The sequence below is a fragment of the Equus quagga genome, chromosome 17 (genome assembly GCF_021613505.1).
Source record: "Equus quagga isolate Etosha38 chromosome 17, UCLA_HA_Equagga_1.0, whole genome shotgun sequence".
Taxonomy (NCBI): Eukaryota; Metazoa; Chordata; class Mammalia; order Perissodactyla; family Equidae; genus Equus; species Equus quagga.
Genome location: NC_060283.1, coordinates 28062433 through 28083549, shown reverse-complemented (window position 1 = coordinate 28083549; position 21117 = coordinate 28062433). Strand labels below are relative to the sequence as shown.

General features: G+C 45.4%; 1 protein-coding gene across 1 annotated transcript in view; it reads right to left on the bottom strand.

Moving 5' to 3' along the window:
• Nucleotides 1–21117, bottom strand: part of PTPRJ (protein tyrosine phosphatase receptor type J) — a 161641-nt gene that overhangs the window by 15632 nt on the left and 124892 nt on the right. The window contains exons 7-15 of the mRNA XM_046643099.1: nt 19476–19742; nt 16769–17026; nt 12333–12590; nt 11329–11601; nt 9027–9317; nt 5413–5544; nt 3754–3964; nt 3508–3632; nt 1935–2022 (exon numbers count right to left, since the gene is read on the bottom strand). Of these exons, the coding sequence (XP_046499055.1) occupies nt 1935–2022; nt 3508–3632; nt 3754–3964; nt 5413–5544; nt 9027–9317; nt 11329–11601; nt 12333–12590; nt 16769–17026; nt 19476–19742 (1903 nt within the window). The remainder of the gene's footprint in view (nt 1–1934; nt 2023–3507; nt 3633–3753; nt 3965–5412; nt 5545–9026; nt 9318–11328; nt 11602–12332; nt 12591–16768; nt 17027–19475; nt 19743–21117) is intronic.

Below are 21117 nucleotides of genomic sequence, written 5' to 3'. Positions count from 1 at the left end.
GCAAATTCTGATCATGAATCTGTGAAGTCACTCTCTTTTATAGCATCTAAAAGTATGGAAGAATCTTAGACAAGCAACTTTTAGGAATTTCCTTGGGTAAATAGATATATCAGCAGCCTTATCCTATGGTAAACTGAGACTCATTATTTCATACTCTGCTTTTGAGATAGCCTTCCTGACAAGTTAATGGAATGAACCAGACAATATATCCAGTGCACGGGGCCAGCCCGGTGGCATAGTGGTTAAGTTCACCCACTCCATTTCAGCAGCCCAGGGTTCGCAGGTTCAGATCCTGGGCACAGACCTAGCACACTTGTCAAGCCATGCTGTGGCGGCATCCCACATACAAAATAGAGGAAGATGGGCACAGATGTTAGCTCAGCAACAATCTTCCTCAAGAAAAAAGAGGAAGATTAGCAACAGATGTTAGCTCAGGGCCAATCTTCATCACACACGCACACAAAAAGAAATATATATATATATATGTATATATAACCAGTGTTGACAAGGTGGTGGGGGACCTGGTGCCCTCCTGCACAGCTGGCTAAACTCCATATTGGTGTTTTTTAAAAAGCTTTCTGGAAGGCAGTTTGGCAGTACAAAATTGGAACCATGCGTACCCTCTGACCAAAAAACTGCCCCGCCTGGAATTTACCCTAAGGGAATAAATCATGAATGTACCCAAAGATTTAGGCACAAGAATAAGAAACCATGAGAAAAAAAAACACTGAAAACCAGGAAACTGTTAAATCACATCCAGACAGTTCAATACTCTGTAGCCACTTAACAGGAAGAAGAAATGAAGCCTCCACAATGTCTTAAGAGAATAGAGCAGATTAGAAAATAATATGTATAGTATGATTCCATTGGTGGGTGTGTGTATTTGTGTGTGAGCTTTGTAATCAACGCACACCCTCTTTCCCAACCGTGTGGCATGTGAAGCCTGTGCATCGGCTGGGAGTCATGGGCTGTCATCAGGTGCTGCCAGCCAGGGCATTTTCATCCCGGCCCAGGGTCCCTAACGCACTCCGCCCGGTTCTCCTGCTGTCACCTGCCTTACTGAGTCGACAGGCAGTGCTGTGTTCCAGGTTTTTGCATTAGATTCTGATTTTTTTTTTTTTTTGCAAGAGAGGAGTAAAAAAACTGTTTTATTGTTTCTTGTTAAAATAAAAGTAATACATGCTTACGGTGAAAACAAATACAGAAAAGAAGAGCAAAGAAAGTAGATACTCCGTTATCACAGCACCCCCACAAAACTACTCAACACTGGTTTCATTCTTCTTTCCACACTTCCTACACTCAGCTGCAGCATCCTTGCAATGGGGTTCACAACACCACCTCACAGAGCCTCAGGAGTGAGAGAATTCATGGACAGCACAAATCCAGGCACAAAGTAAGCGCTCAAAACAGTTGCTATTTTAACTATTTAACTACCCGAAAGGGTAGCTGTAGAGATAAAATAATAATAGCGTATGAGGTACAAGACACTGCCAGAGCATCTTATTTATTTAATGCTCCTCAGCATCACAAGTAGGCACTCTTATTATCCCCATATCATAGATTATCATAGACATTAAGGCTAAGATCCCTGACAGCCAGCCAGAGACGGAGCACGTGTTCAAACTTAGTTAACTCTAAAACACAACCTTGTCCCACTATGAAACTGATTTGTGACCTAGAATGCACCCTTTGACAGAGGCACCCTACGTGCAGGGTCTCCCCACGACCTGATGTCAGGGCTGGGACCCACTTTAAAATCCTCCAGCTTGGGGGCTGGGATGAAATAAGACTGCTCTGAGAGCCAAGATTGTGGATGATGGGAACATGGGGGCTCACTACACTATTCCTTCCAGTCGTGTGAATGTCTAAAACTTTCCATCATAAAAAGCTCCCTTGAAAAGTAGGGTCTTATTATTAACATAAGCAATAGTCACCTTTTCTTTCTCCAGAAGATGAAGCCTCCCACGGCCACAATAACCAGGGCACCGAAGATACATCCAAAAACCGCTCCACAGATGACACCTGGGAAAAGTCCAAATGGGAGGCAGTTCAGGAGGTGTTCACTAACAACTGGAACAGCCTCGAACCAGAGAGAGAGAGAGAGAGTATGTGTGTGTGTGTGTGTGTGTGTGTGTAGCAGAGGACAGTTAAATCACTTGAGACCTAAAACCAGTCAGGGCATTTGGGAGTGGATTCCTTGTTCCCAGTCCGCCACTAACTGGATGGTCTGAGGAAGTCACTCCTCCTCTCCAGGCTTCTTCCTGAACTGCAAATTTAGGGAAGTGGGCTAGATCAGTGATTTTCAGGTTGTTCTCACCCGCGGACTTCTTTCTTCAAATGCAACGGCCTACAGCAGCCCAATAAATAAAATAGAAAACCAGGCAGAAATGCTTAGGTGAGGTAGGGTGGGGGCATCTCAGGACTCAGCTGTGGGCCGGCCCGGTGGCGCAGTGGTTAAGTTTGCACGTTCCACCTCTCGGTGGCCCAGGGTTCACTGGTTCGGATCCTGGGTGCGGACATGGCACCATTTGGCACGCCATGCTGTGGTAGGCGTCCCACATATAAAGTAGAGGAAGATGGGCACGGATGTTAGCTCAGGGCCAGTCTTCCTCAGCAAAAAGAGGAGGACTGGCAGCAGATGTTAGCTCAGGGCTAGTCTTCCTCAAAAAAAAAAAAAAAAAAAAAGGGACTCGGCCGTGTTTGGTGGAACAGCCACTGTTTGAAAACAACTAGACGAGATGTTCCACATGGTTCCTGCCGCCTCTGACTCTGAGACTAACACCCACGTACGAGCAGCAGCACTGTGCTCAGGTGACATAAAACCCAGGTGTTTACTGGAGAAGGGTGTGGGGACTCCCTGAACTTTGCTGAATTCCTTCCTGCAGCCAACAACTACTGAGTATGAAACCAAACTAACAAACCAGCTGGCCAACTGTCTCTGGCCTGAAGGTAAGGGATGTACCCTCTTGGGTCCTGAAGCTCCTACATCACTTCACTCTGTGTAGTAAAAGACAGGAGCACTTGACGAGGAGTCTGAGACCAGAATGATAGGCCTGTCTCTAAGCCACTGTGTAACCCTGGGCAAGTCACTGCCTCTCTCTGGGCCTTAACAGCCTCATTTCTAAAAGGAAGGTTGGACAAGACTATTTCTGTGGCTCCTTCTGATCCTAATATTCAAGGGTTCTATGCACCAAAAGTCACATTGCACGTCTGGCACGTGGGCACCCAAATGACTACACTGAGAAGAAAAGGACTAAATAGTCTTTGCAGATTGGAAGCACAGCTGGCACTCAGAGGAGGGAGAGCAGGGGGCAGGGGTGTTGGGACCCCAGAAGAGAAAGCTGAGCTGGGCATTGTTGGCCAAGTGACATCTCAACCTCTGAGAGGAGAGATGAGGCTCTCAACCCTCCTGGGGACCACAGGGAGGCGTGCAGACACCCGGCCTTCGGTGGACGCTGGAAGCCAAAACCCACTCAGTTGCTAACAGCATTGTGGTTCTTCCTCTACCTGGATCCTGGGGCAAGAAAACAGCATCTGAACAGCGACCGAAGGACACGTAGCTCTTGGCCCCGTCTATGAGTCCGTCATTGGAAGAGTGAAAGATAATATTGGTGAAGCCAGCCACACAAGCCCTGTGGGATGACAAGAGGGAAAGGAGGTGGCTGAGATGTGTCCAGTGTCCAGTGCCCCGGCATGTGAAGCTTTGCATGCAGGAGGCTCAGCCTTGAAAGACCAAGAAGGAGGAGCCGTTACCGATAGGAGCCCAGGGGTTCCAGCTTCCCGTTGTAATAGCCGTGCGTGGTTGACTCATTCCCAACATCAACTTCGTATTTCAAGACTTCAGACAAGCCCTGAGAGCGTCTCTTTCCTTCTGTTGTTATGAGGTATGTCACGTAAGTGTCTGAGTCCCCCTTTTTGAAATCTTCATACGTATATCTCAAAACATCTGTAGACGGGTGAACAGCTAAGAAAGGACACACAGGAGGAAAAGTCATCAGAAAGTGATGGCAAAGACATAAGTCTCCGATTCACCTAACTAATGATGTTGACACTGGGTGACAATGATAGGTACACCTCTCAAGGATGCTTTCTATGCCAGGCTTTACTGATATTAAGTACTAAGTGCTTTACAGACATCAACTCATTTAATGTCCACAATAATCTCAACATGTAGGCTTACCATCCCCATTTTACAGATGGGAAAATGAAGGCACAGAAAGCTAAAAGGACTGAAGGCCACACTGCCTGTGTGGTGTAGTTGTATTTCTAACAGTGTAGCAGACCATCAGATTGGGAGCGTGTGGTCTCATCCACCACAGGCTGGTATCAGTCAGTCTGGTCACTAAGCAACGATGCCTCCCTCTTCAGCAAAGGTCTTAGCCTGGGGTTTGCTGAAAACCTTCACAGCAAAATGACTGGGTTTGAAACAGACCCCAAACAAAAAGACAGAGAGAGAGATCTAAACATCACTATGTGAATTTTGCCGCAGGTTTACAACACCAGCAAATTCCCTGTTTTCCAGGATCCCCACACTCCTGACAGTGGGCTTGAACTCTGCTGCCCTCGAGGAGATGAGGACAGTGTCACAGGCTGAGAGGCTGACGGGAGTGGCACTGCACTCCTGACATTCAGTTCAAAGAATCACCGAAAATGACAAAATTTGGCACTTTAAACCCAGGCCTTGTGTGAAGCACCCACATGCAGCTAACAAAGACGCCGTGATTCAGCCCCTCCTTCCCACCCAAGCGCGTGAGGGAGCCCTTTAAGGAAAGGTGGCCTTTCCTCCACCCCTTCTCTCATCTGTGAGGATGCCCTTTGCAAGTTCTCACTGCAAATGCAAATCATTTTCTGTTTTCTTGCGAGAGAAAGTCACCCTATCAGGATGATTTGTGTGTGTGTGTGTGTGTGCGCGCGTGTGTGTGTATGCACGCACGTGTGTGTGTGACAAAGTTGTTTAAGGCTAATATTCTGCCACCTGAAAGACCTTGTGTTGTAAAAGAGATGAAAAACCTAAATCAGAGGTCAGCAAGTTAGGATCCAAGGGTGCAATCCAGCCACCCACCCATTTTAGTAAATAAGAGTCACACTCATTTTTATGTATCTTCTACAACTGCTTTCACACCACGATGGCAGAGCTGAATAGCTAGGACAGAGATTGCAGGGTCTGTAAAGCTTCAAATATTTGCTATCTGGCCCTGTACAGAAAGTTTGTCAACCTCTGACCTAGGTGATCAGGCAAATAGCTTACCCTCTCCCACTCCCATCTGAGTGTCAAAACGTGCGCAACAGTGTAAAAACAGACACATATTTGTATCACCAATGTGCCTCAGTGGGCACGGAAATGGCGCCCAGTAAGGGTATCACTCACTGGCTGTTTGACCTTTGTCACTTGGCATAATGACCCCTCCTTACCTTCCCCAGTGGTGAGAACGAGAGCGTAGGCTTTGATGGGTCCATGGCTGGCTTCAAACCCACTGAACTTGACCTTGACTGAATTGTGACTGACAGATGTAATATTAGGGGATCCATCTGGAGAAGGGGGGTCTGAAACAGAACAAAACAAAACATGATCACCCAATATTTAAAACCAAAGAAGGAACAAAATTATGAAGGTGAGAATTTGCTGGAATACCTCCCTCAAGATCTGCCCTTGATCAGAAAGCTGTGTGCTAGGCTCATGCAAAGTAAGTCCAGAAGCAAGGGGCAGGGAAGAGAACTGGTGGAGTTCAAAAAGGGTAGATCCCGGGCTGGCCCCGTGGCCGAGTGGTTAAGTTCGCGCGCTCCGCTGCAGGCGGCCCAGTGTTTCGTCGGTTCGAATCCTGGGCGCGGACATGGCACTGCTCATCAGACCACGCTGAGGCAGCGTCCCACACGCCACAACTAGAAGGACCCACAACGAAATATACAACTATGTACCGGGGGGCTTTGGGGAGAAAAAGGAGAAAATAAAATCTTTAAAAAAAATTAAAAAGTAAAAAATAAAATAAAAAGGGTAGATCCCTGGGGAAGCCTGCCTAGCTCACCATGGCCCCTTCAGTGTGGCAGCCACATCCCTGAGGACAGGTTTGCAGCAACCTTATTGGTTGAGAATTACCTGGCTTTTCTATCTTCCCCTGACCCCCTCCCCCGACCCAGGTGAGACCCAGAGGGCCAGGTTCCTTACCCTGAGAACTGGAGAAAAAGGAAAGTGAGAGAGAGACTGTGTGGGTGCAACTCTAAAGTGGGGACTTGGGAGCTGTACACAGACATCTTCCCACCACCCGACTTGGCCCCAGATGGGTTGGTCAGCTGAGAACAGTGATGGAGCAGAGACGACACAGACAGAACGCACTTCATCCTGAGACCTGGCTGCATTCCTGCTCCACGTCCTTCACACCAAAGTCCTTACTTTTGCTGCAGTTGGTTTAAAACAGCACCTAGAGAAACCCAACCAACCCTCTTCCTAGACACCAGAAAAGCCCACACAGGAGCATTCCGTGGGTGACCTTCATGATGAGGTACCTCGCCTTTCCAACCTAGGCTTGTGAATCCACTCTCTGAATTAACACAAAAGGAAGAAGACACTGAATTAAAGGTCATCTCTCTCCACACGCTCTCTCTCTCTACCTAAATTTGTCTCCCACATGCAGTTGGAGTGCTTTCTTATTATACTCAAGATTCAGGGAGACTGAGAAAACTGAACTCCAAAAGAACCACAGCACAATTCTCCAAACTTGCGCCGTCCTATATGGCAGCCACCAGCCACACGCAGCTGTGGAGCGCTTGAAATGCGACTAGTCCAAATTCAGATGTGCTATACGTGTGAGACAGAGACTGGATGTCAAAGACAGTGTGAAAAAAGGATGCAAAATATCTCATTAATAACTTCCTTTATACAGATTACATGTTGAAATGATAACCTTTTTAACATACCGAGTTAAATAAAATGTGATTGAAACTAATTTCAGCTGTTCCTTTTTATATTTTCTTAATGTGGTTCCTAGAAAATTTTAAATTATACATGAGGCTCATATTATTTTCTATTGGAAGCAGAGATCTAAAAACCTGCTTCGGCAACCTCTCACATAACTGACAGCAGTGGCCACTTGGAGGCGCTGTCCCCATGTCTGTCAATGGCCTCCCCAGAGACTTCCTAACACAGTTCCCAGCAGCCCCTATGCTCCAGGGGCCTCTCTGCCCAGTGCATGGTGTCCCTTATCACCGTCCCCCACCACCCAGCACACAGTAAGCAGCCAACGGATGTTGACTAAAAGACCATCATTCCAACTCTCTCAGATTGACCTACCCGCCAATGCTTCCTACCTCTCTCAGAGAAAACGCAGTTCTAGTTTTATGTTAAATTAAAGACGTATTAAATTTGTACATTAAACAAGCATGTTAAAATTGTACGTAAAAATCCACCTGAGAAAAAGCAGCTACAGATCACGGAGTGAGAGAATCACTGGACTAGATGAGAAGCGGGCATTATCCATCCCTCACACCCATGGTTCAGCCTCAGGAATGACGAATTCTGAGGAGCTGGTCCTCTTCACCACTCCCTGCGCGCAGCCCTGAGACACCAAATCAGACACGGTTTCTGTTCCTCAGTGGCTTACACCCACTGAGGAGATGACAGCATGCAGCAGAGAACTACAAAAAAGTACCCACAAGGGTCACTGTCTCTATCATGTTGTAGAGTGCTGCAGAAACCAAAGGAGTGTGACTCAGGGCCATCCTGTGCGACTGTGTACTACACACTCCACGGAGCTTCAAACACATCGTAGTCCGTATGATGGTGTCACCTGGAATTGTGCAGTGCATCACCTGAGCGGCCCCATATGGCAGCTCTGCAGTGGCCTTCCACACACATTACCTCATCTAATGTTTACAACATTCCTAGAAGGGAGGTATTATTTCCTCTTTTAAAACTAAGGAAAACAAGGCCTAGAGAGATTGAGCAACTTTTCTGAGATCGCACAGATGGTAAAAGGCAGATCTTAGAATGAAACTCAGGTCAGCCTAAGTCTGAGGCTTTGTCCGCAGAACCCCTCCACCACTTTCCACGTCAGTGTCTCTGAAGTGAGAGGCCTTTTTTCTCACTATTACAACCACTAATTCTTTAGGAATTGTCTGGAAACATTCCTGTACTCCAAAGGAAACATACCTAGGAGTCAAAAAGCACAAAGCAAAACCAACTCAACCAGGTTGATCTAAGACATAACTTTGGCAGGACATGCGGAGCAAAAGACAGACAAAACTGAAGCAAAGATGTAAGAAGCAAGTTTTTCCAAGTACCAAAAAAAAAAAAAAAACAACCGTATGTGCATGAAGATTAACTAGGGGGACCCCCTGTGCAGGAAGTGATCCTGTTTCCCAAAACCACTGGGGCACTTGTGAATACAGATGCTGTCTTAGGGAACTGTAAATAGGGAAATAGGAATCTTGACTGAACATTTGCTAATAGCGATAAAAAAGATTAAGTTTTCAAGTGTTATGGTAATAATAATGGGGTTATGTCTGAAAGAAAGAGAAAAGAAGTCCCTATCTTGCAGCAATAAATACTGAAATATTGACACATAAAAATACAGTATGACTAGGACTGGCCTCAAAGCAATCCAGTAAGGGGGGAGGGGACATGAAGGAAACCAAATTGGTCAAGTGCCGACGAATGTTCAAGTGGGTGGTGATGGGCATGTGGGTTTCTTTCTACTGTCCTCTACTTTTATGTATATTTGAATATTTCTATAATATGCTTCTTTTTAATGCAGTAAGGGAACTCACTACTTAAAAGAAAATGTGGCAATGAATTATTCTGTTAAGAAAAGGAAAATTTGTAATGTAAAAATGATTCCCTCTTCTCTGCTTTTGTAGACTAGATTTCTATAGAATTGGGTTAACAGTCCATGCCAACAAAAACAAATATTTTAGCTGAAATTTAAAAGAAAAAAAAAAAGCAGATTTCTGGGCCACACTTGCAGACCCACTGGGTCAGCGTCTCCAGGGGTGACCACAATGCCGCTTGGCCACCCTGCTGCCACGAAGCCCACCTGTGATGCCAGTGAGGCACGTGCTTTGGGAGGGGGGTGCCGTCTTGTTACAGGACAAGGCAGTGATGCTGATGTTGTACGAGGTAGAAAAATTCAAATACGTGACTTCCGTCCTGTACTCGGTGTTGTTCTCCGAGGAGCAGCTCTTCCGGTATGTCAGATTTTGCCAGGCCTCACAGCTGATCTCCAGCCTGAAGCCTGCGTTGGTGCCGGGAGGGCAGGCCCACTTGAGAACCAAGGTCGGCTCTTTGGGGACGACCTCACAGTGGAAGGAGGCTACTGGTGCAGGATCTGCAAAGCAAGCACAGCACATTGTGAGATTCTGGGACATCTGCCTTTGCAAACACTGACACGCGCGGGGCAGTAGAATTCTGGCCCATTTGCAAGGAGGAGTCCTGTGGTATGGGAGAAGAGGCAGAGGCTGACCTTGAATCGGGTATTACTGAACTGGGTGACCTTGGGTCAGTCACCCAACTGCTCTGAGCCTCAGCTCAGGCCTGTTTGAGGATTAAATGAAACAGTGGTTGTCAGTCACTGAGCTGGAAGAGAACAGGGCTCCATGAGAGGTAGGTATATCATACCATGGGTGGAGCAGCTTTTTCACCTGTGTCATCTCATTTTGGGGCCCTCTCGACAACCCTTCTGGAACAGGTAGGGCTAGGACTGTCCCATTTTGCAGACGAATCAACTGAGGCCTAGAGAGGTGAAGTAATTTGCTGAAGAAGTGGCATGGCTGGTAAGTGGCAAAGCCAAAGCTGGATCCCAGGTTTTCTAAATCCCAGTCCAGGGCATTTTCTAAACACACAACATGCTCAACGATCAATGGTAAATGGCATGAGTTTCCTCATCTTTAAAATGGGGTGTTATTTGTTTCTACCTGAGGACCAGTAGAGGTTTCTTGAGGGCCAACATGAAACTGATGTAAACGGAAAACTCTCTATTAATATCCTGGCGGAGAATATTATCATTACTTTAATGTTGTCGAATTTTAGAGCAGGAAAAGCACTAATAAGTCACGTAGTGCCTCTCCACGCTCTCTGCCGGAGGCCTGGAAAGGTAGCCTCCCCAGTTCATACCTTCTCCCACAGCTGCTGTTCCCTCCTCCCCCAGTCATAAATGCTCACACATGTTTTTCTCCTGCTACAGGCTGCCGTGATTATGGCTAAGAAAAGTATCAGCAATGGAAGCCACCCAAATACCAAAGATCAGAGTCTAGACCAGGTGGCTGGAGCCTGAGGCAGCAGAGGTGACTCAAAGCTTCAGGGATTTCTTTAGCCACTCCACGTGAAAGGTCAGAGGGTCATCAAGGTTCCTACATGACCAGGGAGGCTGATCCAATGAGACTACACCCCCCTCCAAATCAGTCTGAACACACTCCACTAGCTTGGTCTAAGGAAGGGAAGATGTAGCTGCAAAGTAAGTGGAGAATAAGGTGGTACTCGGGTGCCGCGGGGACAAAGGCGCCACAGTCAGAACTGCGAGCAGAAGTCCTCACAGCTCTGCAGACATTCCCTGGGTTCCTCTCTGAAAGTCCTCAGTTAAACCCAGGGCTCTTCTCTTTATCGCACTTTTCGGATTGAGAAATAAGGATCAAGAAAGTAGAAAAGGCTGAGCATCCATTTTAACAATATCCTTTCTACCTTCTTCAGTGTAAAAGCCAAACTATGAACTACAAGCCTGGATGTCATCTATGCCCCAGGCCCTTACCTCTCAGGCCTCACCTCTTACCCCTCGTCCTCTTGCTCCCATGGATCCACTCCTGCCAGCCTGGCCTCCTGCTCTGCCTTCAACAGAGCAGGCACTCTCCAGCCTCGGGGCCTTTGCACCGGCTGCTCCTCTGCCTGTAATGCTCTACACCCTGATATCCACATGGCTGGCTTTTTTACTTCCTTCAAATCTTTGCTCAAAAGTCACCTTTTCTTTGAGGCCCTCCATGGACACCCTAGACCAACACTTCATTCCGCCTTCCTTGTTTTTTTCCCTCTCCCTAGCAGTAATCAACATCCGATAACTTATTTATCTTGTTAACTATGGCTTCCCCATCAGAATAAAAGTTCCAGGAAGGACTTTTCTGTGTCATTTAACAGTGCCTGGCATACAGTAAGCACTAAATAAATATTTGTTGAACGAATAAATGATGAGGGCAACGAGATAGCACTACTAAGCTAACAGGAGGTCTCAGAGAGCTCCGTGTCCCTTCTTGCACACCACACGAAACCTGATGAACTGAGGACTGTGGTGGACCGACCTGCAAGGGCAGCACCACACAGGAAGGAGGCCAGAGGCACCCGGGGCCACTCACCTGTACAGAATGACTGCGAGCCAGGTGCCAGTGACTCGGTGACATCCCCCACTTGTGTGAAGATCTCCACTGTGTACGATGAGCCAGGTATTAATCCGGTGACTGTAGCAGAGGTGACGCCAGTGACTGTGGCTGCCGTGTGGCTGGAATTTCCATCCTTCCCAAAAAGAAGGCGGTAGGTGTACCTGGGAGAGGCTTCGTCAGAGTTCTGCCACTTTAAGGTTGCTGCTGTGGTGTTGGTACTTATTTCAATGTCAGACACAGTGCTGGGCCCTTGATTTAAAATTAAAACAATAAAAACAGTATAGATAAGCTTGAGTTCCAGGACTACTTTATGTATTGCATCTAAAAAGAGACTGAGACTTTTTGGGGAAAGAATGAAGAAAGCTACTATTTTCTGCCTCAAAAGATGGAAGGCTTCCCAAGGAGACATTCAGGAAATAATTATATAGGTTAAATCTCAAAAGAATTAAAGTTTTTCAGGCTTCTTTTCATACTTCAAGTTTACGTGAAATATATTTTCAAGATACAACTTCCTATGTTTTTGAAATCTGGTTAATGAAAGGGAAAAAATATACTAAAAAGATACTATAAACTACCATCCCTACCACATATTTAGATCACATATGAGCAAAATGCCCCCGCCCCTGTTGCATGCAGAGCTCTTTATTTGAGCAGTATCTTCCGACGCCAACATGACAAGGTGACCTCCTCTGGTCTAGATTCCCAAGGAACGATTGCAAGGTTAGGTTCTCCATGACTTATGGGATCACTTCCTGCTTCTCAAGACAATTCCAAGTTCACATGGGTCAGCACCAGTGCCCCATGAGAACAGCAGGACCTTTGCTGAGGCTGACGTTTTCAGCTTAAGCAGTTTCACACTCTACCTGGAGCCCAGAAACACCATGGGCGCTGACCGCATCATCTAACCAGTGCTTAGTTCTCACCCTCCCAAGTGAAAGACACTCGTGCCACTCCTTCGCTGGGCATCCTCTGACACTTACGTGTGTACTGTTCCGTGAAGTTGGAGATCCCACGAACATGGTTCACTTCTGGAGAGATCGTGATGTTATACAAGGTGCCCGGGCTCAGGTCCCGGAGAGTGACTGCTCTGTAGGAACTGTTCCTCTCACAAGAGCCGTTCTCAGACTGTACGACTAGATGGTAGATGTACTCAGAAGCATTGTCCGTATTCCGCCACTCCAGCTGCATTTCCGTCGTGTTGACATGGATCACACGGATGTCAAACACTGCACCGGGGGCTGGTTGGAGGAAAGGAGGAAAAAAGGAAGTCTGTTCAGAACCAGTATGACATCCAGCTTTATTTCAATGTATCTGTCAAAAGAACTTGCTTTTTCACCATCAAACTCTCAGACGAGTACACAAAGGGCAAACTCCAAGACCTACGTGAGAAAGACACACCTTCAGTTCTTTCAAGAATTTTGGCTCTTCTATAACACAGATGAACTTTGCAGTTCATTGTATCAGTTCTCTGGTCTTTTGCTTTTGTCACAAAAATGCCCCCTTTGGGGGTCTTCTGGACTGGAAATCATGTTCAGCTCTTGTTCTGAGTATTGGTGACCAGACAGGTTGAGTTTGTGGAAATTCATCAAACTATGCACTTAGGATGTGTGTGCTTTACACTAAGTATATTATATCTCAACAAATTGTTTTTAATCAATGTTCTTTTCTCAAAAGAAAACATCTTCCTATAACACAGTCAGGCATGCTGAAGAGAAAAACTGAAAAGGGCAACTGAGGTGCGGTCACTGTAGAAAACAGTATGGAGAGTCCTCAGAAAATTAAGAATAGAACTACCACACGACCCAGCTATTCCGCTGCTGGGTATCTATCCAAAGAACATGGAAACACGAATGCATAAAGATACATGCACCCCTATGTTCACTGCAGCATTATTCACAATAGCCAAGACGAAGCAACCCAGGTGCCCATCAAGAGACGAATGGATAAAGAAGATGTGGTATATATACACAATGGAATACTACTCAGCCATAAGGAATGATGAAATCCGGCCATTTGTGACAACATGGATGGACCTGGAGGGTATTACGCTAACTGAAATAAGTCAGAGGGAGAAAGTCAGATACCGTATGATCTCACTCATAAGTAGAAGATAAAAACAATGACAAACAAACACATAGCAGCAGAGATTGGATTGGTGGTTACCAGAGAGGAAGGGGGGAGGGAGGAGGGCAAAAAGGACGATTAGACACGTGTGGTGATGCATTGTAATTAGTCTTTGGGTGGCAAACACGACGTAATCTAAACAGAAATCGAAATATGTAATGATGTACACCTGAAATTTATATAACGTTATAAACCAATGTTACCGCAATAAAAAAAAAAAAAATTAAGTAAGCAACCTGCAAAAAAGAAGTGAAAAAAGAGGAGTTGACATTTACTAAGTGGGAGCATTTGAGGCTGGAGGGAGGAAGGGAAAATAGGCACATACCCTCCACCTTCCCGAGGTGGAAGTCAGGAGAGAAATGACTCACATGAGTGCTCTGGGGACTGTCCTCTGATCATGTCACCCCAACACACTGAACCAGTTGCAATTCAAATGCATGATCCAGGCCCAGAAATAACTACATAAGCAGGGTCTCTCTTCCACCCTTGCTTCCAAAGCTTTTCTCTCTTGACCTAGTAACCAAGGTCATCTCCAATGAGAGGAAGTGGGTGACCAGGGGACAAAAGAGGGAAACATTTGCACTGTAAAACCCTTTGTATTTGTTTTTAATTTTGTACACATGCATGTACTATCTACTCCAAAATCAAATTTTCTTTAAAGTGGGCTCTCCTTAAAGAGGGGAGAACTTTGAGAGTCTTCTTTCCCTCCCACTAGATTCCCAATGTCAAAGGGATTCCACAGACAAAAGCCCAGGAAAGGCAGCTATTTTCCATAAAAATAATTAAACTAGAAATAACCTAAATACTCCATAAAAAGCGAAGGGCTGTGTAAACTGTGATCTGGCTCCATGATGAAATATTCCGCAGCCACTAAAAACAGGAAGACCATACTAACTAGGGGGGGAAGCTATAATATACACTGAGAAAAAAGGTTCAAATACAAAATAAAATGATTTGCATAATAATTACAGCGATGTAAACAAATTGTCTTACATAATTTACAATACATCCAGACCAGCAGTTCTTAAACTTAAAGGGGTCTCAGGACCCCTTTACCTTCGTAAAAATTATTAAGGCTCTTATAGAATTTTTGGTTACGTAGGTTATATTTACCGTAATAGAAAAAAATGAGGAAATTTTTAAAACATAAGAATACACCAGCAATACAGTGGAATACTACTCAGCCATAAAAAAGACAAAATCGTCCCATTTGCAACAACATGGATGGACCTTGAGGGTATGATGTTAAGCGAAATATGCCAGACAGAGAAGGACAAATACTGCATGATTTCACTCATACTTGGAAGATAAATTAACACATAGACAAAGAGAACACAGAGTAGTGGTTACCAGAGGGAAAGGGGGTTGGGGGTGGGCATAAGAGGTAAAGGGGCACATATATCTGGTGACTGACAAATGATACTGTACAACTGAAATTTCACAGTTATAAACTATTACGACCTCAAAAAATTAAAAAATAAGAAATAAAATAGTAAAAAGCATTAGCAAACGTTTGAACCTGAAAAACAAAAAAGAATACACAAGCGTATATGCCATTAGCCATGAGAGTGATGATATCATCCCCTGTTCTATAGCATCTGGAAAACTCTACTGTACACCCATCATGAGAGAAGGAGAATGAAAAAGCTACATAACACTTTAGTAGTATTATGATAATAACACCTCCCAGACGCCTTGAAAGAATCTCAGGGACTGACAGAGCTCCCTGGATCACACTTTGAAACCACTGATCTAGCTCTGGGGTCAGCAAACCTTTTCTAAAGGGTCACATAATAAATATTTTATGCTGTGTAGGCCATATGGTCTCTGTTGCAACTACTCATTTCTAGCACCAAAGAAGCCATAGACAGTATGTAAACAAGTAAACATGCTTGTGTTCCAAAAACACTCCATTTACAAAAATAGGCAGTGAGTGCTGGTGGGAATGCAAACTGGTGTAGCCACTATGGGAAACAGGATGGAGATTTCCCAAAAAATTAAAAATAGGGCCGACCCCGTGGCATAGTGGTTAAGTCTGGTGTGCTCAGCTTTGGCAGCCCGGGCTAGCAGGTTCAGATCCCAGGCACAGACCTACACCACTCATCAAGCCATGCTGTGGCAGTAACCCACACATAAAGTGGAGGGAGACTGGCACAGATGTTAGCTCAGGCCTAAGCTTCCCCAAGCAAAAAAAAAGAAAGAAAGAAAGAAAGGAGGGAGATTGGCAACAGATACTAGCTCAGAGCAAGTCTTCCTCACCAAAAAAAAAATTAAAAAGAGAAATATCATACAATCCAGCTATCCCACTACCAGGTATTTATCCAAAGAACTTGAAATGAACAATTCAAATAGATTTATGCACCCCTATGTTCACTGCAGTATTATTCACAATAGTCAAGACATGGAAGCAACCCAAGTGCCCATCAACTGATGAATGAGTAAAGAAGACATGGTATACACACACACACACACACACACACACACACAATGGAATACTACTCAGCCATAAAAAAGACAAAACCATCCCATTTGCAAAAACAAGGATGGTCCTTGAGGGTATGATGTTAAGTGAAATAAGTCAGACAGAGAAAGACAAACACTGCATGATTTCACTCGTTTGTGGAATATAAACTAACACATGGACAAAGAGAACAGACGAGTGGTTACCAGAGGGGAAGGGTGGGCAAAAAAAAGCAGACAAAAATTAGACTACTGGTGATGAGCACAATGCAGTTTATACAGAAACTGATAATATTGTACACCTGAAATTACACAATGTTATAAACCATTATGACCTCAATAAAATAATTGTTAAAAAACAAGCAGTGGGTCAGATTTGGCCCAGGGGTCATTATTATCTGTTGACTCCCAATTTAGACAATGGAATGTCAGGCAGGTATTAAAATTATCCTGTAGAAATATTTATATTGACAGGGAAGAATATTCATAATAAACTGGTAAGTGGAAAATAGCAGACTATAAAACCACATGCATAGGATGACTTCAATGTTTGTAAAAGAAAAAAAAAATATATATATATATATATATACACGTGTATATATCTTAAAATTGTACAACATGAGACACCAAAAGTTATCAGTGATTATCTCTGGTTGACAGTTGACATGTGATACTATTTCTTTTTGCTTGTCTTTTATATAATAAATATGCAGTACTGTCATAATTCTTTTAAAGATTTCTCTCAGACAATTTTTTTTAAAAAGAAATATTTGGAAAACCTGACATTTATAAATTACACTGATTTCCTTTAAGAAACATCCTACTTGCTTACCAGTTCTATCGCAAATTGTCTGGGAATCCCCTTTTGTCCCATTTGGTCCTTGTGGAAATATTTCAAAGCAATACTCAGTTCCAGGGTATAAGCCACCAATGACAATACTCTGGTTGGTGGTGGTTTCTACCGAATGTGTTCCAGCTGGAACCCATGTGGTATGTATCTCAAAGGAATCTGAGTCGTTGCTGCTCCAAGCTAAGCCAATCTCCCTCATGCTGACACTCGTCACTCGAAAGTCGGAAACTGGTCCAGGGGCTGAGGGAAGAAAGTAAACAACTGGATTAAGAATCTACTTCTCCAGAAGACAAAGGTGACTGAACCTCACAAAATATTTACACCGAGATTAAATGCACCCTTGGGACACCAGAGCTCTCTTTCTGTCTTCTTTGTATTATCACCTACAACACCAGCCCCTTCAGAAACTGATGTTTCTGACCATTGAGAGGACGCTTGGCTACAAGAGGGCAGAAACTGTGTGCTTAGGTCGTACAAAGTCATTCTCAGGAAACAAGAGGAGGTGGGAACCCCAATGGGCAAAGGCTCACGCTCAGGACTTTGGCTACTGCTGGCTGCTTTATCTTACATACATTACTAAACCTTCCACAGCCTCCTTTTAGGGAGGAGTAGCAGAGGCTGCTGTTGACCCCCAAAACCCATTCCCCCTACTCTTTGTCTTTAGTCATACACTCCCAGATTTTCAGCTGCGTACCTGGCTGTTGGGAATAAAGACTACATTTCCCAGCCTCCCTTGCAGCTAGATTAGCCATGTGACTAAATTCCAGTCAATGGCTTGAGAACAGAGGGACTGTATGACTTCTAGGAAGCATCCTTAAAGCATGGAGCACTACCTTCCGCCCTTCCTCCTTCTTGTAGCTGGAATGTGGATGTGATGACTGGAGCTCAGGCTGCCTAGCTCTAGAACCAACACTGTGGCTGTGGTGGTGGCTGCAGCTTCCTGATCCCAGGACTGCAGCTCACAACGTACATTCCTGGAGCCAGCAACCACAGCCAGGGCTGCTGACGGTGACAAAGCAGGTGCCTCCCCAGGTGAGTTGTCCCACATCCTTAGTTTGGGAGTCATTTCTGGGCCCCAGCCTAAAGCCTGCTCTCCAGCTATTGTGAGTTGAATTGTGACCCCTCAAACTTCATATGTTGAAGTCCTAAGCCCTGTACCTCAGAATGTGAGTATAGAGATAGGGTCTCTAAAGAGGTAATTAAGGTAAAATGAGGTCATTGAGGTGGGCCCCAATCCAACATGACGAGTGTCCTTGTAAGAATAGGAGATTAGGACACAGACATAGACCAAAGGACAGCCGCATGAAGATGCAGGAAGAAGGCAGCCATCTAAAAGCCAAGCAGAGAGGCCTCAGAAGAAACCAGCCCTGTGTCACCTTGATCTCAGACTTCTCATACCCAGAACTGTGAGAGAATAAACTTCTGTGGGTTCAGCCTCCCAGCCTGTGGTACTTGTTAGGGCAGCCTGAGCAAAGTAATACACCAGCCCTTCAAATGCGTCTATAAACCCTCAATTCCCAGGGCTAAATCTCTCTCAGCTTAAAGCAGCTCACAGTTTCTGTTTCCTGCAACTGAGCCCTGGCTGACACTCGACCACCCCATCCTGCCTGGCATGGAGCTTCTTTTCCAAGAGAGAAATAAACTCCTGTTTTGTTCAAGTGAATACTTCACGAGTTTTTTGTGACTCACAGCCAAACCTAATCTTAACTAACAGAGAGATTAAACAGTCAAAAAGTAAAAAGTGAAGAAGCAAGAGCAGATTCCGTTTAGCCCAATGAGCCCGTCCGGAAGATATTTAAGAATGCCTATGGTGTGTTTCCCAGGAAGCAACAGACACTCGAGTAAAGCCTTCTTGTGGGACAAGCCCTGGGTCCAGAGCCAGGTACCCCTGGGTTCAAGTTCCTGCTCTGCCATTTGCTACTCTGTGGCCTTGGGCAAATGGTTCAGCCTGCTGGCTGTAGTTTTCTCATCTGCAAAACAAGGATCCTGACTCCCACCACAAAGGCCACTGCGACCCATGTGAAGCTCCGGGGAGAGTGCACTTCCAATACTGTTGAACTACTATGCTACTGGTATACCATTACTGTTTTATTTTGAATTACTGGATCTTCTTTGGAATAAAAAGCTTTTTATTTGTTGCCTGTCATCTTATCTTTAAGGGACAGTTAAGCAAAGAAAGGACATGACATACCTGTGCTCTGCCTCATTATAATGTCAGCATCCAAAGGACAAAGATACATGAATACCCAGTCATTTTTGTCTCCGTGTATGAATTTGCTCTAGCTCTCCACCACATGAGAATGGGCGCTACAGGCACGGGCTGGAGTTGAGTCAGCTCAGCTGTCTAATCCCACCTCTGTCACTTAGCAGGTGTGACACCTGCCTACAGCACTCTCTCAGCCTTGGCTTCCTCCTCCATAAAATAAGGCTAATGCCAAACATGTCAGAGATTTGTGATCATTAAATGAGACCGTGCAAGGAAAGCACATCGCACGATGCTCAGCACGTGGGTAGGGTCAATGAATGATCCTGTTATGATATCACACAGCCTGAAGGAGGTAAGAGTCCCTGGGGGCCCACACACTGAGCTGTGCTTCCCTTGAGGGCAGGAACAGAGCTCTGTCTTGTACCTGGGCCTGGTGCATGGCTAGCAGGGAAGAAAGGCTAGCAAAGCTACGAGTGAACTCACGGGTGTACACTTGGAGAAAGCCTGGCATGCCCTTAGAACCGTTGCCAAGGAAAGGACGCACGGCGATGTTGTATAAGGTACTAGGGCTGAGCTGACTGATGAGGGCACGAGTCTCATTGACGGTGACATTGAGGACACTGGTCTCCGTAGCAACTTGTATCTCATACATATAGACAGAGGATGACTCATTATCGTTGATTTTCCAGGTCAGGGTCATGTTTGTGGCACTGATGTTCACAACTTGGATGTCAAAAACCTGACTGGAGTCTGTGAAGACACAAGAGGAGTTAACAATAACCAAACGGCCAAGCCAAAGAGGGAGAGAGAGAGAGAAGCTGTCATCAGGGCATGTCATCAAATCTAAGAAATACTCTTGCTGATTGTTCCTGCCTATTCTACACAATTTAACCACAACCACAACATACACACAGGTACAGGGGTCCCAGCGAAACTCAGGCATCCTCTTAGGTGAAGAAACAACCTGGCCAATTGCAACCACACAGCTACTCTTTGTCCATCTTGTGAGTTGACTCTTAGAGATATGGTGGACTCCCCAAAGAACAACACGCACTCTACAGATGCCTTGGCTCGTGATCAACTAAAGATCACAGACTTTACCAACAGGCAGGTCTGGCTTCCACGGTTAGCTCTGCTTTAACAGCCAGGTGCATCTTAGGAAAATCACGAGTTCAGTTTCCTCACCTATAAATCAGGATAACAATCCTAACCTCAAGAAAAGATAACACAAGAGTGCCAGCTATTCCCACTTGTCCACCCCAGCCTCCCAATCCATCCTCTGTCATTCTCCTGCCTGCTCTGTGCCCAGGGAGGCTGATCACTGCACACTGCATCATTGGGGTGGAGGAGGACCCTGCCAGATGGCCTGGGATCAGGTTCTGCCAACGTGCAATATGGGCAGGGTCCTGGGGGGCTGGAGGAGAAAGCAGTGGAGTCCTTCTCCCACTGCCTCCGCTCTGGGCTGCCTGTACTGGCATGGCTGCATCCTCCACCGCCCCAGCCCTCACTGGGCTCCGCCCTCCCTCTTGCCCTTCAGCCTTAGAGTTGTTTTTCTGCCATGACTAGTCTCAGGTGTCTCAACATCCTCTGACGGTCTCTTTAATCCCAGCCCACCTAACTAGTCACTTGAAAAATGCCTGATATGATATACGTATATGTATGCATATGTACATGTATATATGATGTATGTATGTGTGTATTATATATATGATACACACACAAACATATACATACACATATACACCAAATAGAGTTAAGGCTACTGTAATTATTTATCAAGCACTAAGACAGCTTAACACAGACCGGGCTGTGCATGCATCCATATGAGCAAGAGCCTAAGATGCAACTGCTATTACTTTAATTCTGCTCAAGTTGCTTTAAAAAGCAAGGAACCCAAGGCCCACACTAATCCACATGATCCCTTTTAGCAAATCTGGCACAGGGCCCATCGTCTGGAAGGACAGACCCAGGTCTGGGGTGCATGGCCTGGTGAGGGGCCCACAGGCTAGACCTCAGCTGCATTCACCCAACTGCACAAGCAACTTGTGTGTAGGACGGCCCACCCACACCCCCGTCAATGGTACCCCTGGAGGAGCCCCTTCCTGTTCCTCCTCACACCTTACTC